Source organism: Strix uralensis, chromosome 3 (genome assembly GCF_047716275.1).
Source record: "Strix uralensis isolate ZFMK-TIS-50842 chromosome 3, bStrUra1, whole genome shotgun sequence".
In the NCBI taxonomy this organism is placed as follows: domain Eukaryota; kingdom Metazoa; phylum Chordata; class Aves; order Strigiformes; family Strigidae; genus Strix; species Strix uralensis.
Window position 1 is genome coordinate 70882891 of NC_133974.1, and position 25442 is coordinate 70908332.

At 40.7% G+C, this 25442-nt stretch overlaps 1 protein-coding gene across 8 annotated transcripts in view; it reads right to left on the reverse strand.

The window, feature by feature from the left end:
• Nucleotides 1-23047, reverse strand: part of SCAF8 (SR-related CTD associated factor 8) — a 166243-nt gene extending 143196 nt beyond the window's left edge. For 6 of the 8 annotated variants that reach the window (XR_012628167.1, XM_074862787.1, XM_074862786.1 and 3 more), the window contains exon 1: nt 22666-23047. Coding sequence is in view for 5 of the 8 variants with exons in the window: in XM_074862787.1 (XP_074718888.1) it covers nt 22666-22695 (30 nt within the window). In the remaining 3 variants the exon portion in view is untranslated. Of the gene's footprint in view, nt 1-21883; nt 22065-22665 lie in introns of all 8 variants that reach the window. The other 2 variants (XM_074862791.1, XM_074862790.1) reach the window with 2 other exon arrangements.
• Nucleotides 23048-25442: the final 2395 nt, after the last annotated feature.

The following is a 25442-nucleotide window of genomic DNA, read 5'->3' on the forward strand; positions in this document are numbered from 1 at the left end:
GAGAGGAGGGACAGAAAATCAAGAACCTCCCATCAGTTTCTTCTCTGTTTTATACTCATAGTTCAGTGCTCAACTTCCAGTTACACACAGGTGATTTACCAGACTGTGGGTCACTCCTCCTGGCTACTGCCTTGGCTGTATGATGTACAACTACAGCTAAACTACTTCTGGGGCCACTACAGTGCCAGAAACATTTTGCTTGCACTCAGGCAGTGCCTTAGCAGACTCAGTTTGGGTATTCCTGATCAGCACTCTCAAAGCCCAAAATACAAGTAAAATCAATTCGCAGCGAATGTGGCATCAGCCTAGATCCCAGCAGCCACCCTGCCAATCTGAAAACAGACCCGGAAGAGATAGGAACAGTAGCTCCTTCACCTATGACATACACAGCTATGAGGAGGCAGAACTGCTGACTCACATAGATAAACTGGGACCACACCTGACCAGTTCATCAACTTTGAAATTACCAGAAAAAAACAAGGGAACAGAGTGGTTCAAAGCATCAAGTAAGCTACAACACAGTGCTGGGAAACACAAAGAGTTGCACAAAATTGATTCTGAAGCACCAGCAGCATGCAATCAGGTATCTTGGTACCACACTTCCAGAATATGCCAAAACCCAACAGGATCAGATCTGTTGCTAGCATCCCATTACTTTCTAACAGGTAGGAGAGAGCCCAATTTAGCATCAAGTTTAAGGACAGATAATTCAAGCTGAAAAAAGAAAAAATGAACCAAAATAAACAGCAAAATTAAGAATATACTTCCGTAGAGATAGGCTTTTTGGACAATGGACACACCTGTTTTAACAGCAGTTTAAAGGAAAACACAAATCCCAAATTTAGTCCCTGGAAGAAGTCAAGAAAAATATCATTCTTCTGAATTATTTTTCCTTAATTGTCTTTAAGAAGCCTTTAACTTTCTATAGATACATTTTGTTTTGAAAAGTACATTCACTTGGAAAACTGGTCATTTAGGTCTATCAGTGCATGGCAGAAACCCGAAGCAGCAGCATTTGTATTTGGGACAAAGTGAGGGCCCAGTGTGAAGTATCTACCTCCAATTTTGCAACATTTAATGCAACACTTGCTTTTTGGTTTTGAAAAAATTAATATTAAGTTTTGCTTACAAACTCAAGAAATGTGACATTTCTTAAAATTTCTTAACTCAATCTGTAAGTATTAAACAGAATATAACTACAGAAAACATAGGCATCCCCAGCGTAGTTTAATCCATACGAAAGAGGGCCAAAAAACCCACCCACTTTTCTGAATACAGATATCCTAACACGCACAAACATCTTCCTGAACACCTCCTGACAGCACACGTTCTTCGCTCTATCTTCAGCAAATTCATACATTACATTTATAATAGTCAAGCAGGAAACCCTGTCCACTTAGAATCATAAAATGATTTGGGTCAGAAAGGACCTTTAAATACCACCTACTTCTAACCCCCTGCCATGGGCAGGGACACCTTTCACCAGATCAGGTTGCTCAAAGCCCCGTCCAGCCTGGCCTGGAACACTTCCAGGGAGGGGGCATCCACAACTCCTCTGGCAACCTGTTCCAGTGTCTCACCACCCTCATCATAAACAATTTCTCCCTTACATCTAATCTAAACCTACTCTCTCTTAGTTTAAAACTGTTACACCTTGCCCTATCACTACAGGCCCTGGTAAAAAGTCTCTCTTCATCTTATAAGCCCCCTTTAAATACTGACAGGCCTCAATAAGGTTTCCCTGAAGCCTTCTCTTCTCCAGGCTCAACAACCCCAACTCTCTCAGCCTGTGTATATGGAGACGCGCTTCAGCCCTTTCATCATTTTCATGGCCCTCTGCTGGACCTGCTCCAACACGTCCATGTCTGTCCTGTGCTGACGACCCCAGAATTGGATGCAGTATCCAGGTGGGGTCTCCCAAGAGCAGAACAGAGGAGAAGAATCACCTCCCTTGACCTGCTGGTCACACTTCTTTTGACACAGCCCAGGATACAAGTGGCTTTATGGGCTGCAAGCACACAGTGCTGGCTCATGTCCAATTTTCCATTTACCAACATCCCAAAGTTCTTCTCCTCAGAGCTGCTCCCAATCCATTCGTCCCTCAGCCTGTACTGATGCTGGTGATTGCCCTGACCCAGGTGCAGGAGGACCTCGCACTTGGCCATGTCAAACTTCATGCAGTTCATGTGGACCCTCTCCTCAAGCCTGTCAAGGTCCCTCTGGATAGCATCCCTTCCCTCAAGCATATGCACTACACCACTCAGTTTGGTGTGATCTGTAAACTTGTTGAGGGTACACTCAATTCCACTGTCTACGTCATTAATAAAGATATTAAATAGATATTAAATAGTATTGGTCCCAATGTGGATCTCCTGAGGGACACCAATTGTTACAGATCTCCATTTGGTTACTGAGCCATTAACTGCAACTCTTTGGATGCGGCCATCCTGCCAACTCCTTATCCATCCAATAGTCCATCCATCAAACCCATCTGCTCTACTGCTAAGCTGGTAGAGAAGCAAGACTTAGTTGCCTCTCTAGTAATGAAGACTTTGTTTTTTCATCTAGCATAGATGATTTTTAAGACAGTAGGCACTTAAAGAAATCAGATATTCTTGAAATCTAGTTAAAGAAAAATAAGTGCAGTTTATTCAGGATTATAAAATATGAAAATAAAAAGCTAAAAATATTTGTATTATTTTTGCTTTTAAAACTTATGCTTATACTCTGGCTCATTTTTTTCTGTATGACCTTTTGTACAAATGCTTAGCCAAAGGTTTGCTATAATTATTTCTTGATCATGTTTCTGTAAGGCATTCATGCTCACTGGCAGAAGATAACTGCTTGTCCTCATATACAAGAAGCCTTTAAACAAACTATGAAAAAACAGCAACATGGCTAAATAGTAAAGTCAGGGAAACTATCTGAAGTAAAATGATATATTTCAGAAAATCTGAAATGGTATCCAAAAAGGGAGGGGGAAAAAAAGCTCTAACAGCTCTAAAAGCTCTCTCATAAGCTCTCACAGGTAATGTACATGTGAAAAAATACAGCATCCAAGTTTGAGAAACAGCAAAAAGCATAAAAATAAGCCCTTTTCAGAACAGAAAAGGAATAGCAGATCTATTAGAGTGCTCTTCCATGGCCAGAAGACAATCAGCATGTAAAGGAGGACTCATGGGAGATGAAGCCCTACAGAAAAAGAACCCTCCCCTTCTCTTTTTAGATCTACACACTGAGAAAAAACTGTGGAGACTTCCCATACCAGAATCCCCCTCAAGTGTGTTTTTAAGAAGGTAAAGAACAAGCTCACAATGTGAAAAATAATGAAGTGCTAGAACAGAACTCAAGAATGAAAGACCTAGTTGTGATTTGGGAATTCTCACTTAAAACAGTCTTAATCTTTTAGCTCTAAGACAGGAAAAAGCAACATGAATTTCTGACAAAGGTTCAAGGGCAGAACTAGGACACAACAGATCAGTTAGGTTCAATGTTTGTACCAGAAAAAACTTGTTTAAATTACTCAAAGAAAAGAATTAGTGAGTGCACAGATAATTCCATGCAGCTATTTTAAGGAAAAACCACATCCCAGTCTCTTGTCCTTCTCAGAAAGACTCAATGATCACACTCCACCTGGAGTACCAAAAGACATTTAAGAAAGATCTCTCACAAACAGCTCCAAGAAACTAAGCTCTCCAAAACAGGCCCTTGCATGACAAATAACCTGACCAATCATTCCTTAAAGACAGCCAGAAAACAATCTGAATAAACAGTCATTTTGTTTATAGTAGAGGGAAGTCCCAATAGAGGACTTATGCTGGGGACTGTGTCTGTGCTGTCACATGTATCCTGGATAGGACAAAGTTGGACTATCAAAAACTGCAGAGGAACATCAGTGATGCTCATGAGTAATAAAAAGACAGACAAATTAAGCATGAGTACACATGAAGTAGTGGACACTGGCTTTGAAGCTGACTATTGCCATTCAGGAATGGGATCTGCTGATACATGAGACATTTCTTTGAAAGCATCAACTCAACAGTAAACCAGAAAAATCTCAGTAGTAAATGCAGCAAATGGACTTGTAGAACCACAACATTATTTAGGCAACTACTAACCTACAGGGCACTCTCAACCTCTCAGTACTTCTGGAATTTTTGCCCTCCCCTCTAATCTCAAAGGCTGGCAAGAAATAATTATGGATAACGAAAACTATAGAGAAGCTTTTAAGTGGAGAACAAAAGTGGCTAGGACTCTTCAACCCGCAAACAGGATTACCGAGGGGATGGCAGATATCAATACAATCTGAGTAGTGGAGATCAACTGGGAAGGATGGGAGTGGAGGAGTATACCAAATGAGATGAGCAGGGACCAAGTGAGAGCCAGACTGGTGGATGTGGCTCCACACTGCCCAACGTGGTTTTCCTTGGCCTGGGAGGGCAGCTCTATTGTGCCTCGGAAAGGACCTGACTCACTCCTGGACTGTTATCACCAACTTGCTAAGTCTGTGCCCACATACCATAATGAAACACACCCACTCTTTTATATAACTGTATAAAATACAGTCAGCTATCTGTGTGCTAGTATAAAATACAGCTCTCAGTTTAAAAGAAGTTATTCAAATGAAGTTTGAGCCTTATCACATCAGGCAGCTGCATTTTTTCTGCAATAGAAATACAGTTCATTTAAGAGGGTCAAAAGCGAGACACTGCAGTCTTCAAGTGGCAGACAAAACCAGGAGAAATTTCAAAGGTTTTGAAGCACGCTAGGCACATTTACAATACAAGCTAGAAGAAGCAAGCAAAGGAGTAAACACACAAACCATTATTCAAACTTAAAAAACCCCATGCTTTACAGCTGAGCTACCATATGATTCCATGAATTAAGAAAAAAATCTGCCCAATTTCATTCACTAGCCATTTACCTGCTTTGCTGGATAAACATCAACTCTCATAAAACACTTGCCCAAAAACTGATCCATATTTCTTTAAGCATCTGATCACTATTGCCAGATATTATAGCAGCCTTCCAGTCCTTAAAGTAGGCCTACAGGAAAGATGGGGAGGGTCTCTTTATCAGGGAGTGTAGTGATAGGACAAGGGGTAATGGCTTTAAACTGAAAGAGGGTAGATTTCAATTCGATGTAAGGAAGAAATTCTTTACTGTGAGGGTGGTGAGACACTGGAACAGGTTGCCCAGAGAAGTGGTGGATGCCCCCTCCCTGGAATTGTTCCAGGCCAGGCTGGACGGGGCTTTGAGCAACCTGGTCTAGTGGAAGGTGTTCCTGCCCATGGCAGGGGGGTTGGAGCTAGATGATCTTTAAGGTCCCTTTCAACCCAAAGGGGTATATTATTCTATGATATCTGACCGCCAATGAAACCTGTTTTCTCTTATTTTCATAAATTCACAGTTGGAAGGACTTGCATAGTGAAAGCATTTGCATCACTTCTCATGTGAAAAACCATTAAGTACAGAAACATGTGCACTGCTGTAGTGAGCACTACAGTTTGGAGTCTCTTTTTAAAATGTATTCTAAGAGAATAAAAATTTCTCTCAACACTGCACATCTATCACCAGTTGATGATATACACACAAATCAAAATCCAATTCAAAAACCACCTCACATGTTGTTGGATCAATTTATTTTTCCCTTTCATTTAGTAATTGATTTTGCACCAGAAACTAAAAAGCATATGCTAATCTAAACAAAACCAATATTCATCTCCCACCTATCCTAATATCTAAGGGGGAAAAACAGTCTACTGGTATTTGCCAGGAAAAGAGCACTGCTGCAAAGAGCTGTGTATTCACCCAAGGGTCATTCTGACACAAAGGCTCTCCTGAGAAAAGTCACCACAAACGTAACATTTGGGAAAATGATGCTTCAGTAAGACTAACTGATTTGAATACACTGAAAAGTTAAACCTTGATAAAAAAAAAAAACTATAAAAATCCATTACAAAATTATACAAAACTTTGTTTTGTACTGTCCATTCTTGAATTATGGCACATCAGCCAGGAAAGTGAAGGTGAGACATTCCCTCTCTAAAGGTAGATGGCATTATCACACCCAAAAACTGAACAACAGAAAGAAACTGCATGTTTGATACTGAAGAAAACAAATCATTTACTTCCAAAGAACACAGCTGTTAAGAAGGAACAAAGACTAAACTTCTACAGAATTTCATGTGGCAGCAGGGTGCGGGGGGAAGTCTAACACAATCATAGACAAGTCATGAGGAGTCTGACTGTACTGGTAAGAGAAACAATTTCCAAACCGTTGGCTCAGTTTTTGAAAAAACAAGTGTTAAATAATCAAGTTAGAAAGAACATTAAATGCAGGATTCCCGTATGACCTTTTGGGAATAATTTTATTTTCCTCTGTGAGAAAAAGCATAGCAAAAGTAAAGAGAACATTTTCAAGTTACTGTGAAAAGTGCCAGTGATTTTTCAACTCAGTACATTTAATAGTAGTATACATTTGATTGCAACGTCAATGAAAATGTAATGTTCTATCAGATTATTCTAGAAAGATGTGGACAAGACTGAGCTGCCTATCTCAAGTACTCTAGATGAGTGAACATGCTCAGCTCCAAACATTGCAAACAATACTGGAAACTACAAAACACAAATGAACATTAATCTTCCTAACCCATTTATAGTCAAAGAAAACACCTGATTAATTTGCAGTGAATCGTTGTGGGGGGAAGTTGTTTTACTGCTTTGCTGTACGATGATTCCATTGAGCCATGCTCTATGCACATCACCATTTTGATAATTAGGTGGGGGATAATCAATAAACCTTTGATAGAAGTATGCATGTTTGATTAACACTGAATATAAATCACAGGAAATCCTTAAAGGGAATCCTTGAATCTGAATGGCACTTCGGGGACAAAATGAGTCCACAAAGATATACTTATCACCAAATTCTGTCTCAATGCAAGCAATTCCCAGGGTAATGATCTTACAAAGTAAGGATCAGATGCCAGCCAAATGGCCAGGTAAGAACACAACAGCTTATTAAGACAGACAGCACTGAAAGTCTTCAAGATGATCAAAGTAACAGATTGTTTTAAGGGTGGATTTTTGTTCTGGTTTTATAAGACTATCTCTAAACTGCTTTGTAAAAATAAATGTGGCTATTTTGTAAGTTCTCATCCTAACACAACTGTACAGAAATGTGACAGACACACAGAGGGTCAAACCTGCATCACATCATCCAAACTATCAGTAATTCCTCTCCCCTCTCTTTAGTAGTGTGCGTAACGGCTAACCAATTCACCTTGAAGTCATGCCTCAAAAAACTTCCCCTATCCATCTGTGCTTCACTTCCCCAGCTTGTTGGCCTTGTGTCACACCAAAACATTCAGTAGCATGACTTACTGCCATAGGAAGGTGAAAAACCCCCAGCATGGTAGCTTATATTGTTAATCAATCTACTGCTTAACAGGAATGTGGTCCTGGTCCTCGGGTGTGGTCGTGGGACTCATGCCCATTCAGTGGCGAGAGGAAGACCCTCTCATCATATAGACAGCAAATATGCCAGGTTCCTTCTCCAGTTTCTCCAAAATCTCCTGAAATTGCATATACACTCCCTTTTTTATTTACCCTCCACATCCAAAGCCTCACCAAGTCTTGGGATGTTCTTGTCAAATTTCACCCACCTCTAGTCAGCTTGGCCATTTTGAGTGTCAGGAAGAGCAGGATGTTTGACAACAGAGACCTGGCAACTGTTTCAAGCTCCCTAACCATGCCTCTGGGCTGAGCATCACTGCAGAGCACCCACTCCTACTCAGACCCCACCAAGAAGTGATGGTTGCTATCAAGTCTGCTTTTCTCTGTCCCTCTCTGGTTCCCTCTTTCTAAATTGTTTTTATTCTTAACATCCTTCTGTCTTCTCATAATAATTTATTTTTACTTTCTCTTTTTTTTTTCTTTTTCTTTTTTTTCTTCTCTCCTAATCACTCCTCCTTTTCTTGGAGCTAGGGCATGGTAGAAAATGTCTTATTTACTGATGCATACCACTAGGTCAGAGAAAACCAACAGAAACAGCATTCAAGAGTTGATGTTTATGGAAGGTAATACACAGCTGCCCTTTCAGTGATACTTTCTCTGCATATTATTTTAGTCACCAGCAACCCACAGCTCAGTGATTCCTGAGACAGCACCAATTGATCTTTTTCATAAAATCTCTGAATTCCCTCCACATATGGAATTCAATTTTTTTCATTTTTTAATACATGTAAAACTTTAGCATGCCCAACATCTTTTGGCAAAGGCACACAGTTTAAACAAAACCTGTGCAAAGAAGCTCGTTTTGCTTGATTTGAACCTGTGCTCATTGGTGACACTGGGTTTACCTAGCTTATGCATTAGAAAAAACTGATTTCACTCTTCTGTATCACCAGTACTACAGACTCCTATCTCATCATCTTCCAGTCATCTTTGTTCCAGCCCAAAAAGAATATTAATATTTACTAATTTCTCATACAGACCTGCTCCATTCCTTTGATTATCCCTTCTGCCCCTCTCTGTCCATGAGTTCTGCCAACACAGTCCTATGAGGTGCAAACTAGACTGCACATGGCATAAGATAAAGATGTAATGGCAGTATAACGAGTCTCTATTTCCTTCCTAATTTCCAGGATTCCGATTGATATTTTGACTACTGCTGAACTTGGAACAGGCATTTTCATTTCAGTTGCAAGATCTTATTAATTACCAAATTATATCATTTCAGTGACCATCACTGTGTGCATAAAGCAGGTGTTGTCTGTTTCATACTATCTCCGCAGCCTGCATTACCACATTTTAGGGTGCCATCTAACAGTACAGCAATGTCCTTTTGCAATCGTTCATGGCTAGACCTTAAGTTATTCAGGATGCTGATACTGAACACTCTCAGCAAACTTTTTTGCCTCATTATTCTACTTCTTTTCCACAGCATTTATGAATACATTGAAAAGCATGAATTCCCAGCACAAACCCACATAAGATTCCACCATGAAAAAAGGCAATTTATTTCTACACATGAACTTCTCCCCTATCTCCCCTCTTAGCAGTCATCTATCAATGTAAGGATGCACTCTGCACAGCAATTCAACGTCTTTTCAAACTTCTGGGGATGGACCTTCTCAACTGCTCTCGGGAAATTCAAGTAACATCACCTGGTTCTTCCCTGTTCACGTGCTTGCTAGTTCTCTCAAAGAACTCTTATACATACATAACATGTTATTTTCTTTCATAAGAGTCACACCAATTCTTCTTCATTTTATGATATTGTTAGGTGTTGGAAACGTGAGAAAAGCAAAACAGTGAGAAATCTGTAAAACACACATTTCCTTGACACAGGATGCCCAGAGCAAGCACAGGACGGGATGGAGGTCCAGTGATGTGCGTTTGTCATGGCGCCAAGGAGGAATGCAAAGCGGGGTGTAGGCCGTGCAGTCCCATTCTTTCACTCATTTCAAGGACAGATTTATTTCCTGCTCTACTTTTTTCTCTTAAGGGATGATTTTTGCAGTAGCCTGCTGGCCTCGTTCCTCATCCTCCCTTTTTTCTCACAAAAACCCAGCCGCACTCCTCGCATCGAGCCGACCTTGTTTCTCATCCTCCCTTTTTTCCCCACAAAAAACAGCTGTACCCCTGGCACCAAAGAACGTGCTGTGTCATTACTCAAAAGATAATGGCTTGACTACAGTCCCACCCACTCACACATACAAACTAAGATAAATACTACCCCAAGTTGTTACCTAACTTGGAGGGACAATAATCCAACACCAAATCGGAGGGACAGATCGACAGGTTTGTGCTCTCGCCACCCACCCACCCCCGCCCGAAGGGACGCCTTTTGGTAAGATTTTCTCGCTATGCCAAGTACATAACTGGGAACTAAGTGTGAGTGATTGCAATCGTTTTTCTTTTGTGTAGTGCTATATAGCCAACCTGCAGTTTGTGCATTTATTGTAGGCAATCTTAAAGAATCTGTAGATGTTGCATAAAAATAAACCGTACTGTTCGTGAATCTGACTGCTTCTCTTGAATGCAACCAGACTTACAGTATATGGGCGTTTGGGCTGGGTCAGACCTATAGTGACAGCCACTGATCCACACTATTTGTGAATCTGATGGCTTATTTTGAATGCAACTGGACCTACAGCATACGGGCTGTTCGGGCATCCAGGTCAGACCTATAGTTACAGCCCCAGTTGGCATACCTATGAAGAGATAAGTCCAGTCACCCCTAGCCCCTCTAATCTCTCAGGACTGGCTAGAATGCAAGGGGATTTCTCTCTTACCAATTTTATTCTCACCCTAAATACAACAGATATTCACCTGTGTATTGTTTCAAACAAATTCAAATTCTGCTGCTTCTCATCACTTCCAATTAAAATACATTTTCTGTTCTTACATTCATTGAAAACAAACAAAAAGCCTTAAGACCCATTTTTTAGTATCATGTCCTGAAACAAGCATTTCTTCCATACCACTCTCTCCACTGCAGTCAACCAATATTATCTGGAAATAGATGGGAAACTGTCTTTACAAGGATTTTGTATGGATTTGTTGGACAATGAAGAGAGTAATTTCCTTGTGCATCTCCTTCAGAAGTAACAGGTTCCAAATGCAACAAGTTACATAGATTTACCTAATAAACGTACATTAAAGTATCATATCCAAGAAAGGACCAGGCTGGCAAATAAAGACAATTATAGTCCCATTTTTGTATTTTCTTCTGATATAACAATGTCATGATTTGAGCAGCGAAAAGCAATGGTGCTGAGAGCTAAGAAACTAGGTAAAAGGCAGTATTCCAGTGTATATACAAGTTAGGCTTAACAGCATTACTTATACTCCCTTTACCCAACATCATTTTAAATAAACTAAGTCCTATTTCCAAACTGGAGAAAAAAACATGGGCTTGCTCAAAGATTTAATGAGTTATATAAATTATACATTGACAATAGGGGAAAGGCAAAAGAGCAGGTTGATGTCATAGATAAAGCATTGAATTTCTGCTCTTTTTTTTTTTTTTTAATTCTGTTAAGAAAAGTGGTCTTCAGGAGAAGGATTACTGAAAGTCTTGGAATTCATCAGCATATTTCAAATTTTGATTGTTCAGTAATGCAAACAATATTTTTATCATTACAACTGTAACTCAAGAAGTGCTTAAAAAGTTAATTCTATTGTAAATATCTGTAAAATGTTAATTCTATTGTAAACAGCTGTCATTTACAAGGCAGTATAGTACACAAAGCTAAGCTATGGTCTCAGGTTTCTCACATGAAGACCAGGCAACATGCACATGAAACATCCTCTGTGGATGGTCAGTTGCTTACAGAGCAAGTTATTGCATCTCCACAGAAGGCAATGGCCTACTATGCTTCTACAAAGCCCAGTGCTTAATTCCAAGACCTTTCACCACTCTTACTCAACAGGCAAGAAACCCAGACAGCCGTTTCCCTACCAAAATTCTGAATAAAAATTAGAACAAAGTATTAAAATACAGCTTTGTTAGTAATATATCCTTTTTCATACCTCTGGCCACATCTTACAAAGGCAAGAGAAGTGTGGCTAGCAAATCATTTCTCATGTAAGACTAATTTTGCCACTAGAAGGCTTGAAAGCTATGAGTACTTCTGGTCTCGTGATCCAAAGGAACAAATATTCATACGTACAATGTTACACTGTTGCAGCAACTAAGGAAATAAACATTTTGATACTGATACTCTACCATTCAGACCAATCTCTTAAATATGAGATGATGCCCAGAAGCAGTGACAGGTATATCAATTACCTGTAACTCTACTGAAACATTTTCACAGTTTTCTCTGGCTGCTACCAGGACACAACACTAACCAGACATCATCCATAATAATAAATGTCTGAAATTTCGATGTGCAAAAGACAAAATAAATACTTAGAAGTCAAGTCTTACATATTACCTTAACAAATTAGGTTAATCTCTTCCACATTTCAATAGCATTAAAATAAATCAAATCCAATTGTATATACAAAAATAGTCACTGAATTGCTTACCAAATATTTATATCACCACACTGCAAAGAACAAGAAAAGAGTATTGTCAGTTAATGCTTTAAAAAAAAAGGACAGAATCAACAAATTTCTACTATGTTGCATTTCACACACTCTCCTGAAATTCAACCTCTAGGAAAAGTTGCTTAAATTACATGATCCCATCCCTCAGTGAATAGGATTTCTACTTGATGCTGACTAAGACCTACCAGTGAGAGCTACTATTTAAACCAAATCAGCACCTTGTTGCTCTCTGCGCTGCACAGAAATGTTAAAATATATACCAAAGATGGGCATATAGGATGACCAGAATGGTAGATGCTCCATTCTGCATAAGGTATTTCAGTTTAGAGGGGAAAAAAATTAAAAGTTCTTTTCCTCTAGTAATCAACCAAGACAACAGGAGTTGCCAAAATCCAACATTAAAAAAAGCTCAAAACAAGAGAGGGCTGCAACTCAGCAGCAACTATCTTAACTGTTTTCAAACACTTGAAGTGCATGTGGCTTAAATTAACAAACATAATAGTCAATATGCTTAGTATCCCCATGTGTGTGTTCCTTTTACTGTTGCACTTAATTGATTTATAAAAAATTTAAAAGCAACTGAGAACACTCACACAAAAAGCTTACCCCCTACACGTCAGTTGTATTATACACCACTCTTCACATATGTTTATGTTTAAAGAGAACATCTGAATATTCATCCTAACTGAGTGTATAAGCAATTAAGTGAAATAGGATGCAAAGGTAATACAGCAGTCTCTCCAGTCCATCACATTTCAGTGCATGAAGAAGGCAGGTGTTACCATCACCACCTTTGCTCAGTCCTTCTCCCACACCTTTCATTTTGAGGAAGCACAATTATGACTTTCAAACTTACTGAATCTGAACAGTTTGAGATGGAACAACAAAATTCCATTTTTGTTTTCATCTATTTGGGCCAAAAGGCATATTACAACAGCCCATTTACAATTTCCTCTAAACCCTCTTCATTATTACTTTCAAAGAAATGAGTTCTGTTGGTAGTCTGCTTTGTACAAATAGACTATGAACATGAAACTGGAATTTAAAGAAACCACCTGAATTCAACTCTAGTCTCCTGAATTGCATGCAACTAGGAAACAGATGTTTAGTTCAGAATAGCCTCTAGAACATACTTCATTTGCTCCTAGCCCTTTACAAGCCATAAAATACAATTCCCCTTTTTCTCTTCATAGTAACTTAGGATGTTTCCTGCATAGGAACAAAAAGCTTAGAAAAACCTAAGTGGACCACATAAAATAGGTAGGCAAGACTGAGCACTTTACCAATGCCCAAACTCCCAGCAACAGAAAGTAAAAATTGATCAAAAAGTCCAGATGATCTCTGAAAGCATACCACGTAAGAAATAAGGGATATAACAGGGGTATTTCACTTTCTGTCATTTTCTCATCATTCCTACCATATGGCTAATTTCCATCAGTAAGTTTTTATCATGATTTTATAGCTAATTCTAGATCACCAGCAGGAAGATCAGCTTCAGGCACAATGTCAGTCTCTGTAGATTTCCAGAGGTGAGCTTGTGGGCTGCCCGCAGTGGAGAAGTGCCCCTTGTTCTTGTTGCAACACACTGGTTTGGTAAAGTGTGGCACAGTATGGAGTTAAATGCCTTAGAAAAGTCTAAATACAATCACACCTCTGCAATTGTGAGATACAAAATATATGTGAGATACAAAACATGAAAATCAAAGACTCACACGTTTTCTCTGCCAACTGTTTTTAGGGCTTACAACAAAAGCTGTCCTCTCTTATTGATTTCAAAATGTTTTCTCCTTCAGATATGGTTTAAAATCCCCTGCATTCACAATGAAACTCCATGATTTATTTTTTTTTTTTTTAAATTATGGTTTATAGTCGGTTGGATTTCTCCAACCAATATATATGTTATATAAATGTTCCTCCTTTACTGTTAAGTGTTCCACTTCACTTTTCTGAAAATTAGAAAGTAGTGGCTACTACTGAATACCTGGTTACCAAGCTATAAAGATCAACGTGTTAGCTGAAGCTGTAATTTAAAGCAGATTCAGAGAAGAACCTATGACTTTTCTCATCAACCAGCTTTGTTTTGTTAATATGTATAGGAGATTCAGTATTCTGAAAAAACAGTCTGATCAGATCTTTCCCTAGGCTTCCAACAACCTGGTTAATACATTCTAAGCTCTTCAGACTTAACCTCTGGAAAATCCAAAGACATTCATAAGTATAATTATTTCTCTTTCTAAAACTGCAGTCACATCAATATCAAAGTATGAGAATTGCATTTTTATCTATTGTACTGATTTCTAAATTATCCATCAGGAGAGCTCCATAAAGTCACACCATGAGGCCAAGATTTTTAAACTAACAATTTTATAGTGAGCAGCAATTTACAGTATTTTGTACTTCTTTAAAGAAAAAAATGAGCTATAGAATAATAGGTATGGAAAGCAAAGGATGCACATAATTAACTCTACTTTAGCTTTTGAAAGTAACTAATAAATACTAAAACCAGAAAACCAAAAAACCAAGGAAACCCTAACCACTTGACTCCAAATGAACAAGTATTTGGAAACTTTGAACCCTAGGCCAAACACCACAAGAATACAGATCTTCTAAAATATCTTTCTCAAAAATGCATGCTATTTCAATTAAAAATTCCAATTCAAACATGTAGGACAGCTGTTCATTGCCTTGCATAAAACACCTTGTGCAGCTGTCATCAGTGTTTATAAAAGAATATTTACTCCACTCTTTCAAGACTAATGTTATAGACAGAACTTGATAATAAACAAGCTCAAGGTTACCAAAACAGGTGCCTTCAATCTCTCAGCTGTTGCTAGCCTACACTGTTTTACTGCTCAGCCACCATCCATCGCTACTACTGCCTCCCGGCTCTCAGCTCTGTCTCTCCACTTTTACACAGCTTTTGTGCCCTCATTGTAAACAGGAACCAGAGCACTCTCTGCCGACCCTCAGAAACCATCAACAGCAAGCACAATAACAAAGGTGCCAGGTCTTACCTTCCACATTTGTATTTTATTAAACACAGGCATTACATTTCTGAATGTCAAAGCATCAGAAAAATGCCTATCAGCTACCCGCTTGTATAATCATAAAGCTAGGAGAAAGGATAGCAATCCAATACTACTCATTTGGAACTTAAAAAAAAAAGTCCCATACAATCAAAAACTGTACCCAGTAAAACCAGGCAAACTCTGTAGGCAAACTCTTGAAAAATCTTGAAAAAACTATGTATATCCATAGTTGCCATTTTTGCACAAATGGTAGCTTATTTGCCAAAAGCATAACAGCACAAAGAGCAGGCTGTTACAAGAAATACACATTTATGGTGGGGATAAGTCTGACAGAGGATCATGGTAGCAAAGCACTCATTTCCTCTTAAATCCTCTAAATTTTAACAATCCCTTTCAAAACTCTATTTTAAAAAAGTCTCCTTTTGGTCAGTAGAAGTGGCAAGTACAGGTGAAGACAAAAACTAGTACAGCAGTAGCTGAAGATCCTTTTTCCCTTAACAACACATAGCCTACAATGTAGAAGCAGCTGCTAAATAAGGTTAATAAAATTACCTAGCTGACTGCTGCCACTGTCAGTGCTCCCAGAGAAATACTGCAGAAAAGTAGCTCCAAAGGAGCGAAGAAATTGAAAGAAAGAAGCGCACCTGCAATTAATGAAAAGTTCTGATACAGGAACAAGGACTAACATTGTTTATCGAGTTCAATGCCAAGCTCACTGAACTCTGGATACGCACATGAACAGAGGGTTGCACACCATTGTCCCAGGCCTCACAGTGGAGTTACACCAGCAGTTGTGGAGACCAGGAACGTGGGCTCTAACCAAAGCTGAATCAGCCACTCGGGATAAGTATCTTGGTGGGTGTCCAGAGGTAGAATGATGAACCAATTTTACAGATGAGAAAAAAAGTGGGCCTCTTCCTAAGCGAAAAAAGTCCTCATGAAAGTAATCAAGTGTCTAGATCGTATTTTAAGACCTGCTCTTTTTTCTGTAAGAAAGCCATTTGGATTACTAGACTTATACAACTGCCACAGGAAAACAGACTGCTGATGGCAAACTCAAATAAGACGAGTTAAGATAATTTCAAGTACTTTGCCAAAGATTGTAGCCCTAGGCATGGTCTTAGCGAGTAGGTAAAAATCAAAGGATCTGAAGTCATGAGAGTTCAGAAGTGCATTTGATTTAAACTACAAAATGGTTCTCTGCTCTCTAAATGAGTGGCAAGCAGGATCAATACTCGTAACTATCCAGTTACCACTCAAGAGTGTTAGCAGAATCCAGAGATCTACATTACCCTCCCAGGCTCACAGGGATCTAATCTAGACCACAGATTAAGAAGATATGTAAAGTGTATATATACAAGGCAGAAATATAATCAATGTCCAGCCTATACTACTTCATGAAAGAAATGAGGTCCTTGAGCAAGACAGGCACAAAAAACCAAACCCCTAACATTCTGGGCCTTAAACACAGCGTGCATGATCATGTCTTTACAAGGCCAGAAGTCAAGATTCTGTGACTGGTGCAAGTCTAAGGTCAGACCAGTCTTTGAAAATGTGATATTAAAACTGCAAATATTTATACAGCACACATGGAGACATTTAATCAGGTGAACATCAATTTAATATTTGCTGTATCTTGGAGAGAAAAGGGCTTTCTTTCCCTATGCCCTTTCAACAAAAAGCAAATAGTTGAGAGCCAGCAAAGTTCAACTCTTGCTGGGATGCAAAAGAGTGAAATATTTGCATTTCACCGATACTGCTCTTAGTGTTCCTGACAGCAAAAGGAAAATTAACAAATCCTTAAATATTTTGCTGTATCTTAAGGGAATTCATGCAGTTTATAAAGATTTGGTGTTTTTTCTCTGAGAAGCACTATGGGACTATAAAGCAAAATAATACTGAAGACCTTTTTCACATCCACCCCAGAGGTTAAGAATGGAAAACAGAGACAATTTTTTCAGACATATGTGTGTCCACATGCACATACAGATATCACCAAGTTAACTTTTTCTTCTGAGAAATAAGAACAGAGGTAACCCAAAAGCTTTCACCCCAATTTGCTACAACAAAATTTATGAATATCAGACCATATATGAATATCAGACCGGTATCAGATAAACAAAGAAGAAGAAAACTTTAAACATATAGTTGCACAATCCTTCAAAACAGTAGAGGATATGAAAGATGGCTGTACTTTTTTTATGACTGGTAAAACAAGAGTGAGAATGAGGAGGAAACAGACACAAGTTTTTTTCATTTTCTCAGCAGCTAGGAAAAAAGCTCTCTAGTGTTTCAGGCTTCAGCCAATGTGAAATGTGCTGCAGAAACTAAGAAAAATACCTTGTCAGGGATTAGCTTACATGCCCTTTGACCATTCCTCATACGTAACAACTGCTACTATCACTATTTGCACTAATCAAAGCTCTGGCTCCCCATTTCAAAGAGCATCCTTTTTTTCACTCTTGCCAGCTATTCAGCATCAATCTCTATTTAGCATCTTCATGAGGCATACCATTCAGCTTTTTTTAACATCAACTGGCATTCTTTTGTGAAAAAGCCGCCTTGGTGACTTAGAATATGCCATTTAAATAAAGTAGTCTAAAATAGAATATTTGAGTTACACTTCTGTACACCTATACTCCAATGCTCAGTAATTACAATGTGGGTTATTTCCAAGGGTCACATTTCTGAAATAGTAATCGACTGAACTGTTCCCCACTGCCACTTAAAACATACCTTCTAAAGAAACATCATGATAAAGGTGACCAACAGACAATGAAGTGCAAATCTAACAGGCAATGAACTGCTTCTTATCATCTTATGTGGCTCTCAACCATTCTGCACACCAAAAGCTCATTGTGACTCTACTTTATGACAAGCTACGCAAGGACAACAATTTTCATTGTTAGTAACAGCTGAACCCCAACCTAGCAACGCGGTGGAAGTTTTAATTGCGAGTCTCATACCCTAGAAGACATTTAGATTAACAAGAGAAAAGGCATAGGAACCCACATCACTCTTTAAGCAAGCTGTAATCACTACCTTAATCTTACAGCACTTTATGCCCACCCTTATCTTGAAACACTAAGACAGAGCGTATTTCTGTACATCTCCATGATGACAGTTTTCCATTCAATTCCCTTGTATATGAAAAGATCAGCATCCAACTGTACAGAGAAGAGTCATTAAACTTTTTATACAAAACATGCTCAAATGAAAGTGGCATTTCTGAAAGGGATCAGAAGACACATGACTTACTTGTTCCTGGGCTTCAAGGGAGAAGCTTTGTCTTACTGTTTTTCTCTTTTTTTAAATGTAAGATTGTCCTTTTCACAATTGCCTCTCCAGTATCATAATATATTATGTTGCCTGACAAATATAAAACCTGTAATTTTTCCACTACATTTCAGCTCAAATTTGTAGCACTGGATGATAAAAACTATTGTTCACCGGATCCAACAATGTAAAATCTACAACTAGGTACATTTTTGGATTTTTTTTTTGGCTATCAAACTGTCCTAAGTAGGTCTGACCACTGCTAACCTTCTAAATGGCTGTAGTTCAAACCTGCAGATGCCAGTTTTGGCAACTTATAAAGTATTGTAATTTTCAATGATTTCACCAAAATGTGCATAGCTTATGCATTTTTTTGTTTTGTTTTTAAATAAAGAGCATACAAAAAAATCTGTAAGGGCAGCATCATGGACAACAAGACTTAACGAAGCTGGTACGTGACTAAAGTTATTGAGAAACTTTAAATTAATAGAAATGCTATGTTTAATTGAATTAGATCAGTGACTTACTATTGCAATTTTTAAAGAAACAAGCATCTAAGCCGAATTTTCCCTTTAAAACTTAAATAAATGTCCTTCCAAGATTCCTGTTGTTTAATACTTAAAAATACAGTTAACATGGCTAAACAAAAGTATTGTGTTGTACTTAAAACTAATTTGTGATCTCCCTTTCCCCTAAAATAAATTTCAGTCCTACTGCTATTTATGTCTGTAGAATTATTTATATTTATTTTACAGATTCATATCAAAATAAATAAAGAATCAAATGTGTTTCAGAATTAAAGCATCCTCTGATCTCCTTTCAGACTTGTCTGCACACATTCTTCCCATTATAATGTGAAAAATAATTTGGACATACAAAGATTGACACTGCAAGAAGGACAAGTATTGCAAGAAAACTCTTGAGAGTCTAGCACCCAAAACCAACTTCAGGTACAGTACCTAAAACCAATGTGAGAATGGCTAGATTTGAAGATGACAGCAAACATAACAAATTTAGTATATAGTCAAAACTCAGTATACTAACAAAGACTGAGTTTTAACTAGAGAAGTCTGCAACTAAAACATTACCATCTGAGTGCTGGAACTGTGATGGTACGCATGCTTGTCTCTAGTTCATTTCAATTCCTTTTTGACAAAATACATTTTATAGAATGTATAAAGAATTGGAAACATTTCAGTCATTTTTTTCTGTCAAGACCTGTCCTTGACTTTGAGGTTATGTTTTTCAGAAAAAAAACTCAGGGCCTGAATTGAGACCTGGAGGAAAATGACTCTGCAATGGTTAGCCTTCATGATGTCAACTGTAGCAAATGATAAACTGTGTGGTATAAAACACTGCCAATTACCTCAACAATATACTAAGTCAGTTGTATAGTATTCTATTTTTCAGTTGCCAAGCACTTTTAATCAAATAGTAAAACATCAACCATTACATGAAAACAATACTGACCATCTTAAATTTAATCTTTTCCAAGACTTTAAATGTTAGGACTAATTTTATATATACACGACTAGGTACAGCACTGACAATGTCACGTATCATCACTAGACACTGAACAGCTTTCCACCACAGCTGGCATTACTTCCAGTAGTCAGAGTTCAAATAAACTTGAAATATTTCTTTCTAATCAAATTAACAACAAGCCTATATTAACTACTTCAATTCTGACTATCACATCAGATAGCTAATAGAAGATATTGCTCAGCTCACACACACATTTGGAGTAAGCTATACTACCTAGATGGACAGCTGCCTTTATTTTAGCTTCACTGCAGAATCCAAACACAACTCCTTCATTTAAAAAAGCCCAACCAACCAAAAAAAAAAAACCCCAACCCCAGAAGTACTCAACCTGCAGACTTAAGTGTTTAAAGGTATTTGGAACGTTCTTTCTAAAATGTCATCTGGATTTCACCAGTATGTTACCTAAACTGTTGTAAAATTATTAGCTGAATGCAAACTGTTTAAGAGAAAGTATGGTAAAAGTTTTTGTACAATTTAGTCTATCCCATCTACTGCTAAATTTAATTTACATCTATTTTAAGCCAAAAATCTCTATAACAGAACTCTGACATCGTTTCTGGAATATAATATGACCTTAAAACATAATGTAAACAAAGAAAAGGATTTTTAGATGTGAAGTAGAAATATTCTGTAAGTTAATCAAAAACATTTGGGTACAGCACAGACTACAATCTACGGACTCATACACTTCAGCTCCTTTAAATATTTATTAATCATTTCACAGTTCTAAAATCCAAAATGTTTATAGGTCTGTTAGACCAGAGACAATGATTGAAAGTTAAGTTAAAGTCAAGTTCTGCACTGGGTACAGAGATGTCAGAGTGCCTAGCAATGACACTTCGGATTCTCCAAATGTAGCAAGTCTTGCACCAATTACTTCCAGGATCAGGGGTTTAGTCATAGCATCTTTAAAATCTTCTTATCAGTGTAGTCCAGCATTCAAATACAGAGAGATACAAGTTAAAACAAAACTGAAAGAGAAGTCACAAAAATAAGTCTATTCATAGATGCTGTGTATTTATACCATAGGAAATAAGTTGGTTAAAACGTCATTGCCTGATCTTTTGCATTTTCTTTTCTGACAACCCAAAGTTTACTGTTTTTCAAGTATTCAGAAGATTTAAGGCATATTCTAAAGCTCTGCTCTTCAGTACGGTTCTCACCTTAAGTCTCGCGAGTTATTTTTACAGTACTTATACCTGAGTGCTCAGCAAGTCAGCCAGAAGTTGTTTTTCAATATGAAAGTGAAGACTTTTGCTCACACTAGTAGGTGTATGTGAGAAAAAGGTTCTAATCTACTTATGTTCTTCAGTTCTTGTGACTAGACTCCTCCTTTTCCCCACTAAACAATACAGCACATAAGCCAATCAAATAATAAAATAGGAAAAAAATAGTTTCTAGTATTTGCTTTCCTTCTAGCGGCCACAATGTGTCTTCTTCTACTTAAGAATTCGAGATGCATAAAGTGCAATGCCTAGAATTGCACATCAGTTACGGCTGTTCAATTGCTCTTGAGTTATCAGAAGTACCTGTCCATTTTAAAAACCTATCTTATTGTGACTTGTAGAAACAACATGGTTGGCACGTTGTTCCACTACAAATCAAATTAACATTTTAAGAACCCAAACCAGCACTGTACTATTTCAGATCATTAAAACCCTACTACATCCCCACTGGGGGTAGCAAGAGGGCAACCCGAAGCTCCAATATGTGTGCATAGAGGTATACATTGTAACCAGAGCTGATACTTTCTACGGTTAATATAACCAAAAATCTATTCTTTACGACGTATGACTTCCTATGAAGAAAGCAGGTATTTATTTCCCTTGCTTTTACCTTAACTTTAAAATATAAATGACACAAACTCTCGCAATGAAGATGAACAAAGCGACATTGCCAGAAGAACTATCTTGCAATAAACCAAACATTAACTACCGGCACAAAAGGGAAGCCAGGTGCTGTATCAGTACCTGAGCCTGTAAGCGTGTGTTTGTGGGTGCCGTAGCCCACTCTCAGCACAGTGCTTTGGTGCAGAACCTGAGCTCCGTGCAGCACGCAGGAATGTCTGTTTCCATCCATCCTGACCACTGCGAATATACTGTTCTCGAACAGAGAGACGTGTCTCCAGGCCTTTGTATTCCCATCCCCAGACTGAAAACACAGCTCCACGAGGCGTTAAGAGCGGGCGCGCGTTTAACAAGCGAGGAGGAAGAGGGTGGGAGAAGAGGCAAGGGTCGCGGGGAAGCGCGCAGGCCCCGCGCCTGGCGATGCAGGAAACCCCCCCCCCCCGACGCTGCGTGAAGTTGGCCGGGCATCACCCGCCCCACCGCACGCCAGGCGCAGGAAAGCGGCCTCCCCCACCGCGGCCTCCTCCCGCTGCCTCCTCTCCCCTCAGCCCGCCGCCACATCCATTCTTCTCCGCTCAGTCTCCCCCAGCCTGACGGCGGGAGGAGGAGTGTGTGTGTGGGGGGGTGCCTCCATTACCCTCTCCCCCCTCCCGTTTCCCAGGGACAGCGACAACGGCCCGCTCCCGCCCGACAAGGGGCGGGGGGGGAGCACTCGGGCTGCCTGCGGGAGCGCTCCCCCACCTCTGCCCCCCCCACCCGCCGCGGCCCCCCCCGGTTCCCGCCCCCTCCCCGCGGCGAGGCGCGCGCAGCGGGAGGGGGCAGGGAAGGCGGCGGGCGCCGGGGCCCCGCCCGCTCCCCGACCCCGAGGGGAAGAAGGGGGGGGGTGGGGGGGGTGGGTTACACACCTCGCTGTTAAAGGCTTTCACGGCCTCCATGTCGCGGCGGAGGCGGGAGCCAGGCGGCTTCTCTCCGCTGATGGCGCCCGGGCCGGGCCGGGCCGCGGCCGGGAGGGGGTTAGTCTCGGTCTGTGTGTGCGTGTGCGCCGCGCTCAGGGGCCGCCGGGCCTCCTCGCCATGGCGGGTGGCGCAGGGGGCGGGCGCGGAGGGACGCGGGCGCCGCTCGTTTCCGTCTCCTCCCGGCAGCGCGCGGCCTCCTCGCCCCGCTTCCCGCCCGGCGGCGCCGACGTCCCCTCCCCCGCTCGGCTCCGCTCGGCCGCGCCGGCAGGAGATGGAGGAACAACGCGCGGCGGCTGCGGCGCGGGCGCCAATATGGCGGACACACGGGGGCTCCTGGCGGCGCCGCTCCGAGAGGAGCCGAGAGGGGCGCAGGCGGCTACAGCGCCACCTGCCGGGCAGCGCCCGCCCGCCCGCCGGGCCGCGCCACTGAGGCGCTGCCGGGATGGCGGCCCGCCCGCCCCCCGCCCCCTCCTCCTCCTCCTCCTCCTCCTCCTCCCCAGCGCCCGCCCTGACGCAGCGGGCCCGGTCCGGCCCTGCCAGCGGGTGTGAAGGGAAGGGTTACGGGAACAAGGTGTTAAACGGCGCCGTGTTTCGTCACCGGGGGCAAATCCAGGAGCTCTCGGGGCACCGTTGTGGCCGTTGCCAGCTGAAGGCCGGACACCGGCAGAGGCGGCCGCTTGCCTCCTCATGCCTCGCCCGCCAGAGCCTCACCTCCCTGCACAGCGCACGGCGGACAGCACGCAGGCTTGAAGGAAAACAACAGGGAAGAGGATCAGTGGGATACAGAAGGAAGAAAAATTAAAAAAATCACAAGCAATTAGCAAATAATATTATTTATCAAGAAGAAAGGAGAAAAACACCGAAATCATAATGCAAATCAATCACAAGTCCCAGTGCACTCACTACATGAATATTACAGCTTGACAACCTGACACCAAAAAGTCTCCAAATCCAACCCCAGGCGTTAAGGCATTACTGTTTCATCACCCAGGGCATATTCCCAGGTTAAGTTTCTGACTGTCCTCTTCCTGGTGAACAGCAGCACTACCTGCATCACCTGCCACCATGCCAGCCTGGCACAGCATCTGCCTCTCCCTGAAGCAAGAACACCTCCCTCAACTGAGAAATCACAGCAGCAACCGCTGTATCAAACAGGAGGACTTGCTTCCAGGGCATAGATTTTTCTTCCCTCAAACACAAAGGCTGCCACGTGACTCACCTTCATGAGGCAGAGCCTCAAGGAGCTCAGAAGCGTTGAGGATGAAACCTTAGGTTTGTCTTTAGCTGCTGTTTTTATGTTCTTTCAACTCGTACCAACACAGCAGAGCTATGACAGCATAAATTAGGCTCCAATCTGAATTGCATTTCATTATTTTCCAGTCAAGACTCTAGGCCACGCTCTGGATAGACCCTCCTGTCCTCACAAACACCCCTCAGACCAGAGCCACAAGGGCTCTTCATGGACAGCAAACATTCCCACTAACAGCCAGAGTCAGCAACGTCCAAACTGAAGCGGGCTTTATGCAACAAACAGGGTAACTTATCTTAATTTATAAGACCAGCATTTGAGGCAGACCTGGAATCCTACAGCTCCATTTTTACAGAAACACAAGAGAGATTATTAAGTCTTGTTACAAACAGAATTGGAAGTTTTTCTCACCAACCGGCTTACTTAGAGAAAGAGCCCATCTCTGGCAATCACTGTTGTTGCAGTATCAGGCCACCAAGAGGGTCAGGAGGCTAGAGCAAATGTTAGGAGAGGATGAGAGGACTGGGTCTGTTCAGACTGAAAACAAGATAGCCACGGAGTAGGGAGGGCACCCAGTGGCAGCTAATACCTGCAAAGTAAAGTGGCTGAATAAGTGTCCTTAACATTTTTGATCATTCTGAAACAACAGAACAAGGCTCTTTAACAGAAGTACACAGCAGGAGATCAAGAGGCAGTGGTCTTAAATTAAAGCAGGGGACCTTCTGACACAAGCAAAGGAAAACCGCTTCCATTGTGAAGATGGCCAAGCAGTGAAGCGGGTTCCCCAGAGAAGCTGTGCAGTCTCCATCCCTTTCCAAGGTCCCATGGGATAAAGACCTGAATAACCCACTGACATCTCACAGCTGACCCTGCTGTGAGCCTGAGGTTGGACTAGAGAGTTCCTGAGGTCCCTTCCAAGCTGAGTTAACACTTTTACTGTATGAACTGCATATCTCAGTGCAACCTTCTGGCAGTCTTCTGCCAGAACCAGCGCCCCTTCACAGATGATTTAAGAGAAGCACACTATGCTTACCAGGAAGGGCAAGGCCTCTGTTTCTCTCTTGTTTTTTCTTTTCCTGTGGGAATTAAGAGTACATAAAATGTGAAGAGACAACTCTGCTCAGATTATTGTGGAGGCTCATTCAATGGGATTCATTGTGTTACAAGAGTAATCGGTAAAACTTTTGGCTTTGTACTCATATGGAAAACTTACTGAAATACTGTAGTTACAATCCTCCAGGATCTGGTAGCTTTCCTTTTAGGTGAAATTGAAGCAAGTCTAGTTTTCCATATTAAAATGGATGGAATACCACACTGTGCAAGAAAAAGCTTTGCAAAAACTATTTTGAAATTGGCCTCAAAGTGACCACAAAACTCCTACGCAGTTGCTTTTCCAGAACATGTATTCCAGAAGCATAAATTATTCCAGTGAAAGAAGGGGAAGAGTGAATAAAGGAGAAACCAGAGAAGGAGGGGT